Source organism: Rhinolophus sinicus, chromosome 2, assembly GCF_057876585.1.
Source record: "Rhinolophus sinicus isolate RSI-liver-muscle chromosome 2, RSI-T2T, whole genome shotgun sequence".
Lineage (NCBI taxonomy): Eukaryota > Metazoa > Chordata > Mammalia > Chiroptera > Rhinolophidae > Rhinolophus > Rhinolophus sinicus.
The window spans coordinates 14,248,784-14,267,635 of record NC_142502.1 but is presented as its reverse complement, the minus strand read 5'-3'; the positions used below and the strand labels follow the sequence as shown (position 1 = coordinate 14,267,635).

General features: G+C 39.3%; 1 protein-coding gene across 6 annotated transcripts in view; it reads left to right on the top strand.

The window, feature by feature from the left end:
* The window catches only part of PLEKHG1 (pleckstrin homology and RhoGEF domain containing G1), a 211,962-nt gene that overhangs the window by 120,711 nt on the left and 72,399 nt on the right, over window positions 1-18,852 (top strand). For all 6 annotated transcript variants that reach the window (XM_019735456.3, XM_019735458.3, XM_088795395.1 and 3 more), the window contains one exon: window positions 4,676-5,181. In XM_019735456.3, coding sequence (XP_019591015.3) covers window positions 4,774-5,181 — 408 coding nt within the window. In that variant the 5' untranslated portion in view covers window positions 4,676-4,773. The remainder of the gene's footprint in view (window positions 1-4,675; window positions 5,182-18,852) is intronic.

Genomic DNA, 18,852 nt, shown 5'->3' with positions numbered 1-18,852 from the left:
GGATAATGGTAGTTCCTCATTGGTCTTGAGTGCGACACATTCTCTTGATGTTCACAATTGTCCTGCCAAGGAATTCAGACTAGGTATTTGTAGCCTAGAATAGCAATGAGCAGAATTTGGAAATCCTGATCACTCCTTCAGCCCCTGCTGTGTCTAGAGTTCTGCCTCACCTTGTAAAAGTGTCCCTGGGAGTTGTGACAGGAAGTGGTCCGCTGGGGACCCGTCAGTCCCCCCACCCCCTTCAACATGTAAACAATGGTCACAGGAAGCTTGGGCTTTGCTTGCCATGGAAAGTTCTGCCTCCACCCTAAGTCAGAGAGACGACTTAGAGCCAAGAAGAGCTGCTTTTGATTCTGGCAGTGACATTCCAAAGGAGAGCAATTAAAATAATGGAAGTTTGAAGAGCAAACAAAGACAAGCAAAGGAATTAAAGCTCTTGCACTGAGTAAAAATTAGAGAGAGGGACTTGTCATGAAGCGAAATGTATTGAAGGTGTCTACACAGTAGCTGTGTAGCCTTTTATTATTATTATTATTATTGAGGTTGGCACAAGAAGGAATATTTTGTTTTGATGGCTTTTCGGCTAATGATACTTCTAGTTGTAAGAATCATCAGGACCCCAAGGCAGCTCTCTACATGTATTTCTACCACCACCTCCTCCAGGTTTACCAAGGGTCAGGTGGGCCAAGATCCTTAAGGTGGGTAGAACCAGCTTATTTTAGGGTATTCGTCGTCAAAACACCCACTGACATGGGCCATTAAGCAATGGTTGGCAAATTTGCAGAAGATGTTATATTATTAGCCCTGTGAGTGGGATTTGGTAAGAAAGAGAGAGAGAGAAAGGCTATGAAAAGGAAAGGAAAGCAAAGCAGCAAATTACCCAAATGTTAATACAACCTGCCAACATCTTTCACTTAAGGAAGAGGAAAAGCTTTCTTGCCTTACAGTTTTCTATCTGGAAATCAGTTATCCCAATCTAGTACGCAATGATTGTCTCCCTACTCATGGCAACATTGTGTACTAATGAATGGAGTACATTATATGTACCTCTCCATTCACTATTATTTGAACAAAGATAGATGAAGAAGTAAATTTAAATCTTATAGAATAATAGAATTACCTAGGAAACTTCTAGATCAATATTGTCCAACTAAAATGTGATGCCAGCCACGTATATAATTTGTAATTTTGTAGTACCCACATTTAGAAAAAGTAAACCAGTGAAAATAATTTTAAGATGATATTTTCTTTAACCCGCTATTCCAAAATATTATTTCAACATGTAATTAATATAAAAATTATTAATGAAGTATTTTATGCTTTTTTGTTGCATTCTAATTCTCTGAAATCTGGTGCATATTTTACACTTAACAGCACATTGCAATTTGGACTAGTTGCATGTCAAGTACTCAATAGCCACACGTGGCTACAGGCTGCTGTGTTGAATAGTACAGTTCCAGAAATAAATATTAAAAATTAAAAATAGGTGAGTTGTATTAGGAAGAATAGGCCAGACAGGGTGGAAATCTTAAATTATTTTGAGGGAGGTGAAAACAAGACTAGACAGTTTTTATGAGGTATATTACCTTACGTGAGAAACTATAATTATCTTCTAAGCAATGAATTAACATAAAAAATGTTATCCATTAGCAAATGCAACCTCATATTATATGCCATTATATGACCTAGCTTTAAATGTTTCTCTTCTGCCACTGATAATTTTGAAAGGTGTTTAATTTGGGACAGTAAGCTTGGCTGAATACTCAGGATACAATATCTCAAATATTGTATTTTATGAAAGTGCCTGGTTGTCAATCTGAAGAACAAACAGGTTGATCCAGTGGCCTAGAACACTGTTGACCCGTGAACAATGCAGGGATTAGGGGCACTGATCCCAGTGCAGTCGAAAATCAGCATTTAACTTTCGACTCCCCCAAAACTTAAGTTGTCCCTTGGTATTTCCAGGAGATTGATTCCAGGACCCCTGCGGATACCAAAATCCCTCAGCTGCCCAAGTCCACTGTATAAAATGGTGCAGATCAATGCATACAGTCGGCCCTCTGCATCTGTAGGCTCCCAATCGTAGATAGAAAAATAGTACTGGTATTTATTGAAAAAAATCTGCGTATAAGTGGACCCACCCAATTCAAATCTGTGTTGTTCAAGGTCAAGTACACATGATCTGGTATTGGAACGTGTGAAGCCTTCCTTAAAACAGGGCCTATTTATGTTGGTATTTGATTCATCGATGAAGCGATCCCCTGTTGACCAGAGTTTCACATTCCACTTTGTCCTGTCTTTGAAAGTATAGAAGACATTATCACCCCTAGCAGCCCAACATGGATTCCTCTAAAACATTGGTAATTTTCTGTGCATCTTTCATCCCTCAGTCCCAATGTTGGCTGGCTAACTTAGAGTAACTCAAAGTAAGTAAAGAAACGAGTCTCTCTATTGTGTTCATTTTTCACTGATCCTGGTAATGAGTATTTGCCCACAGATATATAACTATTGAATATAGTTGTCTACACTGGAGAGAAGGTTGATTCTTGTCTGGTCAGTCAGAAAACGAGAACTTGCCCTAGAGATCAGTGTATCAAGAGCTATGGGTGGTGGTGCTGGTAGTGCGGGGGGGGTGGGGGGTGAGGGTAGGTTGTTCTAGACCCTTCCAGATGACCTGGCTTTCATATGTAGTATACCCAACTTATGCTTGGTCCTAACTCATAGCTTCATTGAACCCTTGGGATCTTAAAGAATCTTCACGTACTTCCCAAGTTAGTGCCCAGTTCTGAAAGTGAGATAAACCCCCTGGTTATAGTTATGGTGGATGCCAATGGGAAGAAAACCTTGTTGTGTCTACTCCTACTTTGCATTGCCCAGGACCTCCTTAACACCAGTCCCAAATGTGGGCAAGCATCCTTTGCAGCAAGTACACTGCAGAGCCTGGCTGCTTCTTGGATTTTTGCCATACTCAAGCTGGATCATGCTTTGTAGGGCAAGTGCATTTTAACTACTATAACCAGTCCATGTTTTATAGGCCATAAAGTTGTTATAGGGCAAGCAGAAAGACTATTGTAAAAGCTTTAAAAATTTGCAACAAATTTATACCATGTGGTAGTGGTTATGCTGATAAATTACTCATTTCCTACACATTTTTTTGCCATTCCTTCTTGTTGACCCAAGTTAGTTTCTTTATTTTATATTCAATAATTTTAATATTTGCATTATAAGTTTGCACTAATATTTGCCATGAATATAAACTATTAATTATCTAGGAAAAGTTAGGATGAGACTTGATGGATTCTGCATATTGTAGCAATGTTGGTATCAGCTGCTTGATGAGCTTTATGATAGAGTCAAACCGAATTCATGTTCCTTTTGAAAAATGATCATAACCTATATTCTTGTTGTGTTTTTCTTGTTACAACCTTTCAAACATAAGTTTCACCCTATTTTTCTAACTAAGCCCATAAACATGGATTTTGGTGGTAAGGTAACCTACCAAAATGAAGTAAATTTAATTAATCACTCTTTGTTGCAAGGCATTTTGTTTCTATAAACTGGTATCACATTATTAGGGGGGGAAATGTCGATCCTGCCTGACAAATGAAGAAGATTGGAACTTTGTGTGTCTCACCAAAATAGCTTTTGAAAGATTAAATTTCATGTAGGGTCTTTTTGGGCCCAAGATTTCCATGTATTAAGTGACCTTTTGATTGCAGATATTGTGTTCTCCTGGTCTCTTTTAAACACAAACAGCCCCGTTTAGTGAAAAACACATCATTTTTCTCATAATCGAGTCCCTCTATTTATTATTTAATTATGTATAATTACACTGTCATGTTCTCTGACTTCACATGGGGAGTTTGTGGTTAGTCAAGCATACTCTTTAATAGTGGAAGTCCATGTATACCACAAATGGAATGTCAGCTTTCAAGTAGAGATTCAGAGAAATGTTGTGGTAAGAGGGTAAGTTGTAAAGGGGGTGTGGGTCTTAATATTTTGTTTTTTCTTGCCCAGGATTAGAAAACTATTGTCCGTGCAACACTTTCTCTAATGCTGCAGACAAGTAAAATGTAAAATTGTCAGTATCCATTAAGTTGAGTAGTGGTGGCTCCAGAACGGTAGCTTAAAATTTGGTGGAGTTTTGGTGGAGTACTTAAAATGAAGAACAGTGTTTTGCAAAATTCCGTAAGAATCACATAGGGTGCATTTTAAGTACATAAGAATCACTTGTGATGCTTGTTAAAGCTATAGATTCCTTATGCCTCCACCGCTGAGCCTTTAATTTAGATCATCGAGACCAGTCTGCATCTATTAGTCATTCCAGGTGGTCACACTGTGAGCAATGGTTGCAGTGCTTCCCTGACTTTAATGTGTATGCAAATGGCGTTGGCATCTTTTAAAATGCAGACTGATGTTCAGGTCTAGGTAGTGCCTGAGAATCTGCATTCCTAGCATGCTTCCAGGTGATGCTTTAGAAACTAACTTTGCAACTCAACCTACCACGGGTACCTTTCCATTTCCTTCTACGTCTAACTCGTTACCTTTTTGTTTATGACTATAGACATTTGGGCTGGGTTTTTAACCTCCTTTAAACTTTCTGTTTGATATCATTTCAAAATACTTGCTTACCTAGCTTATCGTGTCCTTTTCCTTTCTTTTTAAACGTATATAGATGTGCACCAGTTGCGTCTTGAAGTGCCATCAGCTGTAACCAAAGTTCCAGATCCCAAGACCACAGCCAGGCGTTCTCACTCCCAAGAGCTGAAGACCATGGAGCTCTCTGACAGCGACCGCCCGGTCAGCTTTGGCTCCACATCATCCTCTGCCTCTTCTCGGGACAGCCATGGTTCCTTCGGCAGCAGAATGACCTTAGTATCAAACAGCCACTTGGGCTTGTTTCACCAGGATAAGGAAGCAGGGGCCATAAAACTGGAGTTGATTCCAGCCAGGCCGTTTTCCAGCAGTGAACTGCCGAGGGATAGCCCGGCTGGGCAACAGAGCATGGATGAGGGCAGCGAAAGGCAACCCCGGGGCCCACGGAGAGTGGAGGCAAATGGGGCCACCAAAACGAGTACAGAGTCAGCCACCAGCCCCAAGCTCCTCTACGTGGATAGAGTTGTTCAGGAAATTCTGGAGACTGAAAGGACTTACGTGCAAGATTTAAAAAGCATCGTAGAGGTAAGGCAGACTTTTTGTTTTTTAAGTTTGTCATGCAAGATAAATATGCTTACAAGATAAATATGCTTGCAACATAAAGAGCAAAGTGAAGCCAGGTTTCGGAGATGCGTTGTCTCCTAAGCCACAAAAGTGGTGTGAATGTTCGTTCAAACAGATCAGAACTTAAGAGAAACCTTGGGCTGTACTCATTGTGTTAAAATCCTCTTAATATTAGCATTAATGAATTGATTATGTGTCAGGGGCAAGAGTGTTGATACCAGTGCGTTCACCAGTACTGTTGTGTTAATAATTCCTACACACCAAAGATCTGAATGCCTGACAGAAAGAGGATGGAGTAAGACTTCAAGCCTCCTGATTGGCAGGTGTCAGGTGTGTCCGGACTGAGCCCATCATGCTATCTGCACTTTGATCACAACTGTCTACTGGAGTCTGGGAGCTTCCCAAACTGCTGATACCTGTGTCCCACTTCCAGCGACTGTCATTTCATGGGTCTGGGGTGTGGCCTGGGTGGTGGAATTGTGAAAGATCCCAGGTGTAGACAAACTTGGGAACTGCTGTTCTGCACTGTTCTTTATATTGGCTGGCATTTGAGGAAGGTGGTGAAGGGCAGAGAAAAACTGTGGGCTTCATCTTGCCTTGGGAATTTTTGTTCACTTTTATAGTAAACGCGTTCGCAAAAATTATTTGCGCAGATTGAGCTCAGTTTGTGTGCGAGATTACATACTCTGGAAATTCAATTATTAATTTGACTTTGATTTATAGATAGGTTTTTAAAGACAAAGTAAGAATTATCAGAGCAACTCAGATGCTAACTCATTCGCAAGTAATGATTAAAATATTAATATTTCAAAGGCAAATGTATATAAGGCACACTCACTTTGCTGCCTAGTAAAATACCAAATTCTTTCATTTCTTAGTGCCTGCTTCCTGTTTTAGACTTTTAATAAAATATATTTCAGAATATAGGAGAACATTTGCTGATGAGAACGTCTTCTACCAAATACATACATTCTTATAGCTTTAGCAAAAAAAATTCTAAGGCACGATTGCATGTTGAGTTCCACAAATAGAACCAGACAGTGTCTACTAAAAATAGTTATGACATAACTTCTCAGTAAAAATAGAAAAATCAATTGATGCTCAACCAAAACAATATGTGATACCAAATGTCAAATAAACCAGGCCAATTTTTTTTTTTTAATTTCAACAATGATATCATTTGTACTTGAGAAGAAATACCTGTGAAACTGCCAAAAATTTTAGTATATAACCTCTTAGGAAATTTAAGGTTGTCAAAGCTTTCTTTGGTCAATTCTTTTTAAAAATTTATTTCTTGGAAACTTTCCACCTAGTCAAAACTTGCTTTACTGAGAGAGAAACCTTTAGTTACTGAACTGGGATTCCGTGAACACTTGCTTTTTCTGAGGCTGGTTGGTAAACCCTAGGTGAGAACCAATAGGTAAGATATGAATGAAAGAAAGCAAATCAAGGTACTCGCCTGCCAGTCGCCATGTCTTTAGGCTCCGGATTGCAATCCTTTCTTTTATCCGAATAAATCCTCTTTTGGTGACAAGAAAAAAAATAACAAGAACGATGATCAAGACAGAATATTTGCTAAGGAAATTTCAGTAGAAGTTCTATTTCAAGCTGTCCAAATGTTCTTGCCTTTTTTTTCATTATCCATGAATTAACCATGTTTTACATTAGGTGCTGGTGGACATTTTCTGTAAAGAGACAGACCATAAATGTTTCAGGCTTTCTGGGCTTTGAGGTCTCAGTCACAACTGCTCGTCTCTGTCATTGTAGCTCAAAAGCAGCCATAGCCACGATGTCAGTGAACAGGCATGGAAGTTCCAGTAAAACATGAGGGCCAGCTTTGACCCGAGGGCCATCGTTTGCTGACCAGTGTATTAGACTGTAAATTTGTGCCTATGTTTCCTCAACTGTACAATGGGACTAATAAATAGTACCTGCCTCCTAGGGTTATTATTATGAGAATTAGATTAGATAACATATGGAAAGCTCTTACAACAGTGCCTGGCACATGGTAAGCAATTCTTAAATGGAAATTGTCATCACCAGCCTCCTTTGAATTTGCTGGTTGAGAGTGACTATACTGTGTCTTTCACAAAAATAATCAGATTAGTCAATTCACTACATCAGAAATGTAGGGGGAAAAAATTTAAATGAGTGACTTCAACATTATAATTTTGAATGCAATTGAATCATTTTGAATGAATCCATTGAAAATCTGAGGTAATATATAACTACCGTGTTTCCCCGAAAGTAAGACCTAGCCGGACAATCAACTCTAATGCGTCTTTTGGAGCAAAAATTCATATAAAACCCAGTCTTATATTACATTATATTATATAAGACCGGGTCTCATATTATAGTAAAATAAGTCCGGATCTTATATGAATTTTTGCTTCAAAAGATGCATTAGAGCTGATGATCTGGCTAGGTCTTATTTTCAGGGAAACACGATAGGGAGAGAAAGGTGAAGATCGGTGTTGAGAAAGAGTGTACTTTGGAAAGAAAAGTCCCAAATATAAAAGGAGGTACCCAAGTTGAAAGAAGTAGATGATGTTTTTTATTCCAGAAAACTTTGAGTCATCCACCATCTCCACCTAGAAAAATTCAGAATCTCTTTAATCAGGGATTAGTCATTGCTGCCTCTTCTTCACATACTTTCGTTATGTGACCATCTCTGTTTCTCAAGATCAAACTTTTAACAGAATGGTTAGACCAATTTTATCTAGTTCTTTCCTTTATGAAGAGTAACGTTGATGAGATGCTGTAGGAAATTAACTCTCACTGATATCAATTAGCCTTGGTAACATTAGTTGGATTGTATGTTGTTACCATTACCCTTATAGTTGCAGAACTGATGATGACATTGAGGACTTACTGGATTTTCCCACTTGTAGCAACTCTGCCCAAAAAAGACAGTTATAATGGTATTCTTTGGAAATACTAAGTGCCAATTTTTAAAAAATCTGTTTTCTGTGATCCGTGTCTAACCAATTCTGTAGCTGACTTCTCTCACATCCTCGATGTCTCAAATGCAGAATTTTTTTAATTCAAACGTAGTGGGGTGACAATGTTCAATAAAACTACATAGGTTTTAAGTGTACAATTCTATAATATATCATCTATATATTGCATTATATGTTCACCCAGAATCAGTTCTCCTTCCGTATATTAGATTCCCTTTACCCTCTTCTACACCCTCCTTCCCCCCTTTCCCTCTGGTAACCACTAAACTGTTGTCTGCGTCTATGAGTTTTTGTTTCTTTGTTTGTATTGTTCCTTTGTTGCTTTCAGTTTTATATCCCACATATGAGTGAAGTCACGGTTCTCAACTTTTTCTGTCCGACTTATTTCACTTAGCATAATAATCTCAAGATCCATCCATGTTGTCACAAATGGCAGTATTTCATCTTTTCTTATGGCAGAGTAATTTTCCATGTGTATATATGGACTGCTCATTAACACCCTGCTGTGAGAAGCTCTCACCATACCAGCAAGGCAGAGCTTCTTGTTACTTGGTTCTTTCTCAGCAAGTATTATTTCTGGGAAAAAGAAAGTCTAATCATTTATAGCAATAAGTCACTTTTCATTTATGCAGTAGCATAATTTTGAACTTTCTGTACTCTGCTTTATTGACTCCTATATAACTAATATCCTTCAATAGTCATTCTCAATTTAACTAATTTCCCGCATAATTAGTACATATCTGTGTGCTGTATCCATACATAATCCTCACAGTTCAGGTTTAGATTTGGTTTCTAGGATTTATAAACAGGAACATCTTTGTGAAAGATCGTACACTGATTTAAGAGACATTAACACAATGTGATTTGACATATTCAATATCATCAGAGTAGATTATTTCTGAGAAGATATCCTTCCAACATTAGTTAGGCAATAGGATTCCCAGATGTTGATTACATATGCAAAGAAGGTTGTATGCCTTTCTTTCCCATATGTAGAGCCGCTGTACTAAAATAATCCCAAATATATAGGTATTTTTCCTTTCCCGTGCCATTTAGGGGTTCAGAAATGAATGACTAATACTTCCTGAAAAGTTAACTAAAAAATGTTGTTGTTCTTATTCCTATTACTCTTCGCTCCTTGCATTACTCCCAAGAGCCTTCTTTCTGGACCCCCTTCACACTCCCCCATCATGGCTAATTCATCCTCTGCTCTTTTGCCCAGCATCCAAGTCATTGGCTTTTGTACACTTGACATTTGAGAGAGCGAGAGAGAGGTGAGGGCTTCACCATTACTCCTACTCAAAAGAACAATGGAGCTGTTATTTCCTTTCCTATATATGGCTCCTAATAACATTCACAGATAAAATGAGTTAATAAATAGAAATCAAATTTTAAAAGTAAAAATAGCCAATGGTACAATTACTGGAGAGAGAAATATTCATAGTTGGAAAGTAGAAAATAAGGGTCTCTTTCATGTTTACTGGGACCTTAGATTGACTAAGCAGGGACTCTCGTGGGTAGGGTGGGTTTCTTTAATCTTTCTGAATGATCTATAAAAGAGCCTTTGAGAGCTTCTGGAGATTTGGCCCTTGATATAGTTCATGGCCTGTTTTAATCTCTTAGGAAAGTTTTAAAATAGTTGATAATGTTATATAATGCTGTGTAATGAGAAGTTACATCCCTACTACAAAATGGCATCTTTGAACTGTTAGAGATGCTAAATTAGATCATCTTTGGGAATGCTGAGGACATGTGTGTTATGAAAAATGTGGGTAAAACATTGTGTAACATGTTTATTTTTTTCTATCATATTCTAGAGAACTGAAATCCTTTTCAAGTACCTTTATCCATACAGTGTGTTAAAAAGCTAAGAAGTGAGTATTATAGCTTTAAGGTTTAAAGTTTAAAAAGCCAAAGCCTTAAGCACATTTTTGTTGAAAGCATTCCACATTGTTCAAAAGCTGTAGCTAAATAAGGATTAGAATGGCGATCACTGCCTACCCCCTCACCCCAGCTCTTGTGTTTATTAGTCTACATGGACTCTGCTTATTGCGTATAGTAGACAGTGTCAGGGTAGGGGAAGAGAGAAGGATGCTTAGAGGTATCCAGTTCGTTGGAAGGAGAACTCTCTTATACTTGGGAAGCAAGCCTTCTCCCATATTTGAGCAGAGTGAAAAAGGAAACCCAGTGACCATCCCTAGGGAGTTTGTGCAGTGACTGCCATTTATTCTGCCTAGAGACCTAGCTCTTGAGCTGTTGAAGTGACTAAGATTTGGATAGAATGGAACCTGAGCTGGCTTTTGTCCTGGGCCACCCCTCCCTCAAGGACAACTCTGTTGATTTGAGATGGCTTCCTATTGATCCTGTTGGAAAGACAAGTTTGTTGGGTGTGGAGAGGGCAATTTGTGTCTCTGTTACCCTCCCCCTTAGCTGTAAAGGACTGTTTCCACATGGGCCTTCCCTGGACCAGCCATATCTGCTTAGGACACTTGGCCTGAGGAAAAAGGTTTCGAACCTAGGGAGAAGGCTATTGAGAAGAGGTGAATTGCCATAGATTTCAGTGTCTTGCCGATATCCTCACTCAATTACTTTCACTCCGGTTTAAATAACATTTATTATACTGACACTTTTTATGAGGTTCATGGACACTAAAGTTCTTGAATACTGAGGGAAATATGTATTTAATGCTAGAGTGTAGGACTTGGCAAGGATTGTCTTTAATGAAAGCTTGTTATTGGGTGGATTTAATAAAGAACTTCCACTGTAGTATTTGGCACAATTTAATGTACTTTTTCTTTTACGTGGCATTTGAGCACTTTCATTTCAATGTCTCTATTTGGTTTTCCCTCCAAGGGCTTTTATCATAATGGGTGAATGAGATCTTTCTTAAAACCATTTAAGATCTATGATAATGTAGAAGCAAACCTGTTACATAGTTTTCTGCTTATGTAGAAACGATTCCTCAAATAGCACATCTAATCGTTGTATGTAATCCCCAAATTTCACTGACTATTCATTTTTGTGTCTCTTTATTATAGTTGTTGTTTGTGTTGCTATTATGCGCCCGCCCTCCCTATCCTACATCACCCTCATCTCTCACCACCCGAACAATGACAAAAACTTAGAAAGCGGGAACGCAGTGGTTCTTTCACTCCTTGCAATCTAATGTGGGAGGGAGGACGGGGACCAGGTCATTTATCGCTCTCCATTCCGAATGGGTTTCCCTGTTTGAATGTTCTGTTAACACCTTCTAACTCATTGTTAATGGGAGACAGTTCAAGGTGAGCAGCGTAGTCAAAGTACAGTGAGTTGAGGTTTGCCGAACTGCTACCAGGTTTCCCCGAAAATAAGACCTAGCCGAACCATCAGCTCTAATGCATCTTTTGGAGCAAAAATTAATATAAGACCCAGTATATGTTATATTATATTATATTATCCCAGTATTACATTATGTAAGACCTGGTTTTATTTAATATTAATTTTTAATAAAAATGTAATATTAATTTTTGCTCCAAAAGATGCATTAGAGCTGATGGTCCAGCTAGGTCTTATTTTTGAGGAAACACTGTATGCAAAAGGAGCTGTTGGCTGCTCCCAAGAATTCATGAGTATTTAATGACTGATGCCAGCATTGGTTACTCAATTACATAAAAATCTTTACAGCCAAATCTTAATTAAGAGACTAGACTTTGAGTCAAAATTTAGGAAAGTTATTCAAAATACCTAAACTGGTCAGATTCTCTTGTAAGCATGGCAGACAAGCTCTATAACTACTCTCATCACCTCATGGATTCCAACAGCTGTAAACACACTGTGTAGACACCACTACTAAATTTTCTGCAAATGTGCCTTAACAACAAGAGCACTAAAAAATAATATTAACAGCAACTAGTATTGGAGCACTTGCCGTATATCAGGCACTTGTATCCTCACATCCCCATCATGTGGGTACTGTTACATTTTCCTATTTTAGCACAAGAATAGTGAATGTACAGAGGGTGAAGTAACTTGTCCTAATGGTTAGTGGTAGAACTGGAACTGGAACCCAGGTGTCACTCAAAGACCACTGCTGCTACCACTAGTCCACACTGTTACCACAAATCTCCTCGTAGAATCTAGCAGCGGGTTCAAAGTTTTCAGATCCTCTTTTAAGCTCTCTAGAGCAGGGTTTTGCAATAACGACACCCCAGTCATTTTGGATTGGATAATTCTTGGTTGTGGGGGATAGTTATGTGCCTCGTAGTATGCTTAGCAGCAAACTGCCAATAGAACCACTGCTATGCCCACTTGTGGCAACCACAGATGTCTCTAAACATTGCCAAATATCCCCTGGAGGACAAAATTGCCTCTAGTTGAGATCCACTGCTCTAGAGATTTGGATATAAGGTTAGGCTAAGCCACAGTAACAAATAGGCCCCCCTATTTAGTGGGTTAATAGATAATATAACAAGTTCATTTCATCCTCCTGTCACAGTCATGTGTGAGTGTTTGGGTTAGTGGGAGTGGCGCTCCTGTAGGCTGTCATCAGGGACCCAAGCCAATGAGGCTGTCACCTTCAGCACATGGCTTACAAGGCTGTGTTCTGTACCATGTCAGTCAGCTAGAGGGGTAAGACGACATGGGGACAGGCATGGGGGAGGTTTCTGAGACAGGCACAGAAGCGGCTCACACCCCTTCCCTTCTTTCCCGGGTGAGACTCTTGTCAGGTGGCCACACCAAACAACAAGCAGCACTGGGATGTGTAGTCTTCTGTGTGCCCCAAGAAGGCAGGAAACACTTTTGTGAACTTGCAGTATCCACCGTATATTATATGCAATTGAAATATCCTCACTGTAAAACCTATACCATGTATCCCCCACCCACCACCATCACTGAAAGAAAAAATACGCAGAGAAAGACTTTGATGATGCTTACTGCTGATGTGATAGTTACTCTCTCTACTGAGTAACCCTATAGAGTATTTTAAATAGAATTCCTCATTTAGGGCTTGAAACAGATTAAGACCAATGCATTTTCTATTGCTCCTCCCTCCGCTCTAAAGGCCTCCGTCACCCCCACTTTTCTCTGTCCTGTCTCCCATCATTCCTAATTACCTCTGCCCTTTCTTTTTCTGCCCATTTCTATCCATATGACCTGACAATAGTACCCTTTGGAATTATTGAAGACCATAGGTGGTATTTCAGTTTAAAAAGAAGGCTGCTGGGTCTAGCATAGTTCAAAGGCAGGCATCTCACTTACCTTGCTGGTGTTCTGGAAACCTTGTGAGAAGGTGAATCAATGAGGGTAAAGGACTAAAGCCATCAAATACTTAATATAATAGAGTGGTGCTCGGAAGCCGCAAGTTTATTGCCACATTGATAAAGTTTATATGAATATTGAATGTCTTCCTTGTTACTGCCCTGCCGTCCTTTGAAACTCATTTCTGTGGCCATCCTGAGGGCCAAAATGAGAATTATGGGCACTTAAAGAAAAAATAAACAATGAAAAAGCAACATGTTAACATTGTTTTAATACATTCTTAAGCCTGGCCCTCCCCAAATCTGACATCATTATGGATGCTCTTCCATAAGAAATTGAAGTCAACTTGCATCTTTTCAGAGGTGAACTTGTAGAAGATAAATCTAGCATTGATAAATAGCAGTCTATTTACAGTTGATCTTTGAACAACATGGGTTTGAACTGCACAGGTCCACTTATGCATGGATTTTTTTCAATAAATACCTGCACTGCTTTTGATCCGTAGTTGAATGTCGTGGATATGGAGGGCCAACTATATGCATTTTATGTACTATTTCACATAAGGCACTTGAGCATCCACGGAATTTGGTATCCATGGGGAGTCCTGAAACCAACCCCCTTTAGATGCTGAGGGACAACTGGTATAAAGTTTTTGAAGAGTCAGAAGGTATATGTGGATTTTCAGCTGGGTGTTGTACCCAAGCGGGGTGGTACCCATAATCCCCTTGTTCAAGGGTCAACTGTATATTGTTACCCTTTCCCTATAGTACAGTTTTCAAATTACTAAGAATTTTGTAGCAATAGCATAATGATCACCAATTCATATAATAATTATGGATGCAGTGACATTCCTCAGTGTCTCCCCAGGAAATACTAAATCTCATACAGTGGGAAGGCCCCCTTGAGTTCCTGACAATCCTGACTTGTGACTTGCTTCTTGAGACTGGGGGCCCGGAAGAACAATTGAGGACAAGTCTAAGGATATGCAGGGTATTAGAAGCCCCAAGTCAGGCTTTGTTGGGTATTCTTCCCAGGTTGCAAGAATTCATGATCTGAGAAAGTTTATAGATGGGTTTGTTTTTAACACCCCTAGCAAATGTCTGACTCAAGGAAGAGAGAGTACAGATGATAGAGAGAAAGAGCTATATGAATTTTCAAAGTGCCTACATTTGGTTCTGCTATAATGTGACATGACACATGTGTTCCTTAAAGTCACTCACTGTGGAAAATCACAGAGGGAAAATAGGGCTTATAGGAAAAATGGGTGTTGAGCACAACACTCAAAGACATCATCAGTAATACATAAAAAAAAAAGATAGGAATCTAAAAAAGATGGAAGCAGTTTTATACCTGTTAAATAGTTAAAAAAATACTTGCTAGAGTAAATATGACATTTCACCCTGAAAAAAACCTGGACTTTCTCATAGAAGCCGCCTGGTTCCCATACCTGCCACTCTCTGTGTGAAAGGAAGAGAACAAAAGGGAGCAAGAGGAAAAGTGAGAAAAATGGCCAGTAAAGAGGAGAAAGAACAGAGTACAAAGAGGGAAAAAATAAGACAGGCTAAGAGGAAAGCAAGAAAAATTAGGAGGCCATCCGCAGGGTTGCAGCTTAGGAGTTACTATGAAATAGGGTTACCTGACATCAATACGAAGTTGTTACACCTGACATGGATGGGTGTGGCTTACAACTCACGCAGGTGGACTGAGGTAGTTGGTAGGCGTTGTGAGGTGCGTGTGTGTGTCTTTGTATTCCTATGCTGCTGTCTGGAGCTGGGTGCAGTTTTCCACACTCACCCACTGTTTCTTGTGGATGAAATCCTCCCTAAAAGCAAAGACAAAATGTGGAAATTTGGATCAAGTTCACGTTGTTCCCTACTATATTAATCGTGGGAACAAATTTATGTTTTCAAAACAAAAGTCACAGCAGAACTGACCGTACATATTCTTTGGAGGGTTATGACTTCTTATAAATGGGTCTCGTCACTCCCTCCACCTCCTTGCTCAGACTGAAAGATTGAAGGGTGCTATACCAGTTGTCAAAAAATATGAGCTTCCGTAGACTAATAAAGACTATGACAAATATCCTTAATGCATTCTTTATTTTTACCTTATAAGAAAAAAATGGTTTAAAAGAATTTCAAATTTTCTTAGCAATTGGAGAGTTTATTTATATTTTTGAAAACTAACAAATAGACTTTGTACCCTAATCTTGGACCAACAAACGTGATTACTTATAAATACAAATAGAAATTTTTCTTTTACTGAAAAGAGTGCACAATTTGGTCAAATATTCTTGCACAAACTATATAGCATTTGGTGTCTATGAAACTCTAGAACACCAAGGAGATTTAAGAGGTAAGTGTTAGTGTTTCTGATGTTTAAATTAGAATAATTTTTTCCACCTACACTTGCAGATTCAGATAGACAGTGTATTAAAGGAGAGGATCGACTTACCATGAAATGCAGAAAAAAAGAAAATAGAAGCTGTACTTTTCACAGACATAACTGAGTACATTCAATCCTTTTGAGTGACCGAGCACTTGGAAAATTGCCTGCCACTAAAAGGTCCCTTCCCATTCTATCAGGCCTTTCTTTTAAGGCAACATCTTGCTTTTTAATGAAAAGGCATTTCAAAAACTTCAGTTAACGCTGGTGACTGAGTAGCGATTATTACTGGGCTGCTAAAGTACTGCTAATATATTTCAAAGACTGCCCGTGGGCAAAATTCTGTTGAAGATTTGCTAAAACAGGTCCTGTTCAGTTGGGTTAGAATCACGCTCCCTTTGGGTGTGTGCCATCTTGAATATTCAATTATACTGAGTGGGTAGAAAATTATAGAATTCAGGAAATTATGTTCTAAACACACCAACCTTCAGTTGGGAGAAGTTTCCCATTGCCAGAAATTTCTTCCAAAGAATAGATGCTGCTTGCACCTTGTGAAACTAATCACAGAGAAGAATTTACTACCCAGGTCATGTGACCAGCCTACTGCCAGTATGTGTGTCCAAGCAGCCTTGCTCTGTAAGACCCAGAGAAGGAAGAGGCAGCTGGGCTTACACATGGCTTGTCAGCCTATATAACTTAGTAGTTAACTCTTTCCTGATCATTTGTTTTTCCGATTTCCCCTCTGCCCACCAAGACTACGTTGCCACTTACAGTGGAGAGCATTGTTCTGCAGAACACCTCACATGGAACTTTTTAAATCTGTTTTAATTGTAAAATATACATAAAATGTTCATTGTAAGTGTACAGTTTGACGGCATTAAGTACATTTACATTATCCCATAACTATACCACCATCTATCTCCAGAACTTTTCTGTCACCCCAAACTGAAACTCTGTACCCCTTAAATAATAACTCTTCAACCTCTTTTCTCCCCCAGCCTCAGGCAATCTTGTGTTAATTTTTTTTAAATTGTGGTAGAATATATATAACGTAAAATTGACCATCTTGATCATTTTTAAGTGTACAGTTCAGTGGTATTAAGCAATTTCCAGAATTCTTTTCATTTTAAACTGAAACTCTGTACCTATTAAGCAATAACTCCCCTTTCTCTCACCCTTTCGCTAATCCCCACTCTAATTGCTGTTTCTATGAATTTGACTGCTTTAGATACCTCATATAAGTGGGCTCACAGTACTTGTCCTTTTGTGAGTGGCTTATTTCATTCAACATAATGTCTTCTAGGATCACCCATGCCGCACCATGTGTCAGACTTTTCTTCCTTTTTAAAGTTGAATCATATTCCATTGTATGTATATATCACATTTTGTTTATCCATTCACCTTTTGATGGACACTTAGATTGCTTCCAGTTGCACCGAATTTTTGATTAAGTAGAATCACACCAAATTTCAGAACTGGAAAATCACTCAGTGAGGGCTGACTAAATTCTGAAAAGGTGAGGTGTGTTGGTAAGTTTTGTATTCCTAGCAATCCGCACTTAATAGGCCATCAGTAAATGTGTGCTGAACGCAGTATTTCATCCTACCTGGTCATTTTTGTAGGTGAGGAAACGGCTGTTCAGAGAACAAGTGATTTTTCCAACTGGATGCCAATCCTAGTTCTGTCACTTAAGTACCTTTGATCTTGAACAATTACTTAACTTCTGTAACCTGTGTTTCCTTCGTCTTAAAGTGAAAGAGATATTGCATACCTTACAGGATGTAGTGAGGATAGAATGAGGTCATTCTCATAGGGTGTTTTGCACAGACCTGGCACAGTGGAAGCACTTAACAGGTTATAACTATTCAAGCTGTAGGCCCTGCAGCTGACTATGCAGGTCCTGTCTCCCATCCATTTAATTTGGAAACAACTGGAAAAAAAAATAAGAAACATTTATTGTGTGCTCCTTATGTAGCCAGTTAAGGAGCGTCCTCATACATTCTTATTAATGAAATATTCTGGAAACATATTACTTGTATTGCCCAGTTTCCTACATCTCAGCCATTGACAAGGATAAAATTGGTGTGGACACGTGTGAAGGGAAGAGCTTGTCATTCCTGCATCTAGCCACCACCTCGCTTAGACAAACCCGGAGCAGCGATACAGAGAGGAAACAATCAGGATAACTTCCTTAGCAACCTCTTGGGACAAGTCGAAAGCAACCTGGGAGGTTGCCCTTTTTCCCCTAAGCACAGGTAGAGGCAGCTTTGGAGGGTGAGAAATTGTCTCCTGCGAGACCCGAGAGTCCATCTGTGATCCCACTAGTCCACTGTGATCACTCACAGATCACTGGATACTCTTGGACCCTTTTTGGCCAACTCTTGTTCTGAGATAGGAGCTGGCTCTGCAGTTCCTGGTCCTATTTACAAAGGAATAAGGTAAAGAAGGTGACTGGTAATATGTGTACATTTACTTGACATTCAAAATTATCTAGAATGCTCAACAACTCCATTTGGGAAGAAAATCCACTAAAAGAAAATCCCTACTTCAAAAATAGGAGAAGCTACAACATCATAAAGATCCCTTATGAGGATCATGCAATTCGCTAGGTGGACAGCGGCTAGATTCACACCAAGGAGAGTACACCCTGATATGCAGGTTCAAAGTGGGTACCAGTTATCATCTAAGAAGCCTGGTTAGGAGGAGCAGCCCAAAAGTCGGGGTTTGTCTAAAGCAGAGGCTGCACTTGACTATCACCAGGGAGCTTTTTACAACTCCTACCGTCTATGCTGCACCCTGGACTAATGAAATCCAATGGTGGTGGTGGCGGGGGTGGGGGAGGGGCAGTTTTTCTTAGAGCTCTCCGGAGTCCAGTAGACAATCAACAGTGAGGTCCACAGTCCTAAAGAGAATTATTTCCTCCTTTGTTATAAAGCAAACAGCAGACATTTAAAGGCAGCGTAAGTTACTTCCCCCATCCCCTGTAGAATATCACAAATGATGAAAAGCTAAAATCTGCAAGAATCGAATCCAAATCCTGACTCTGCCG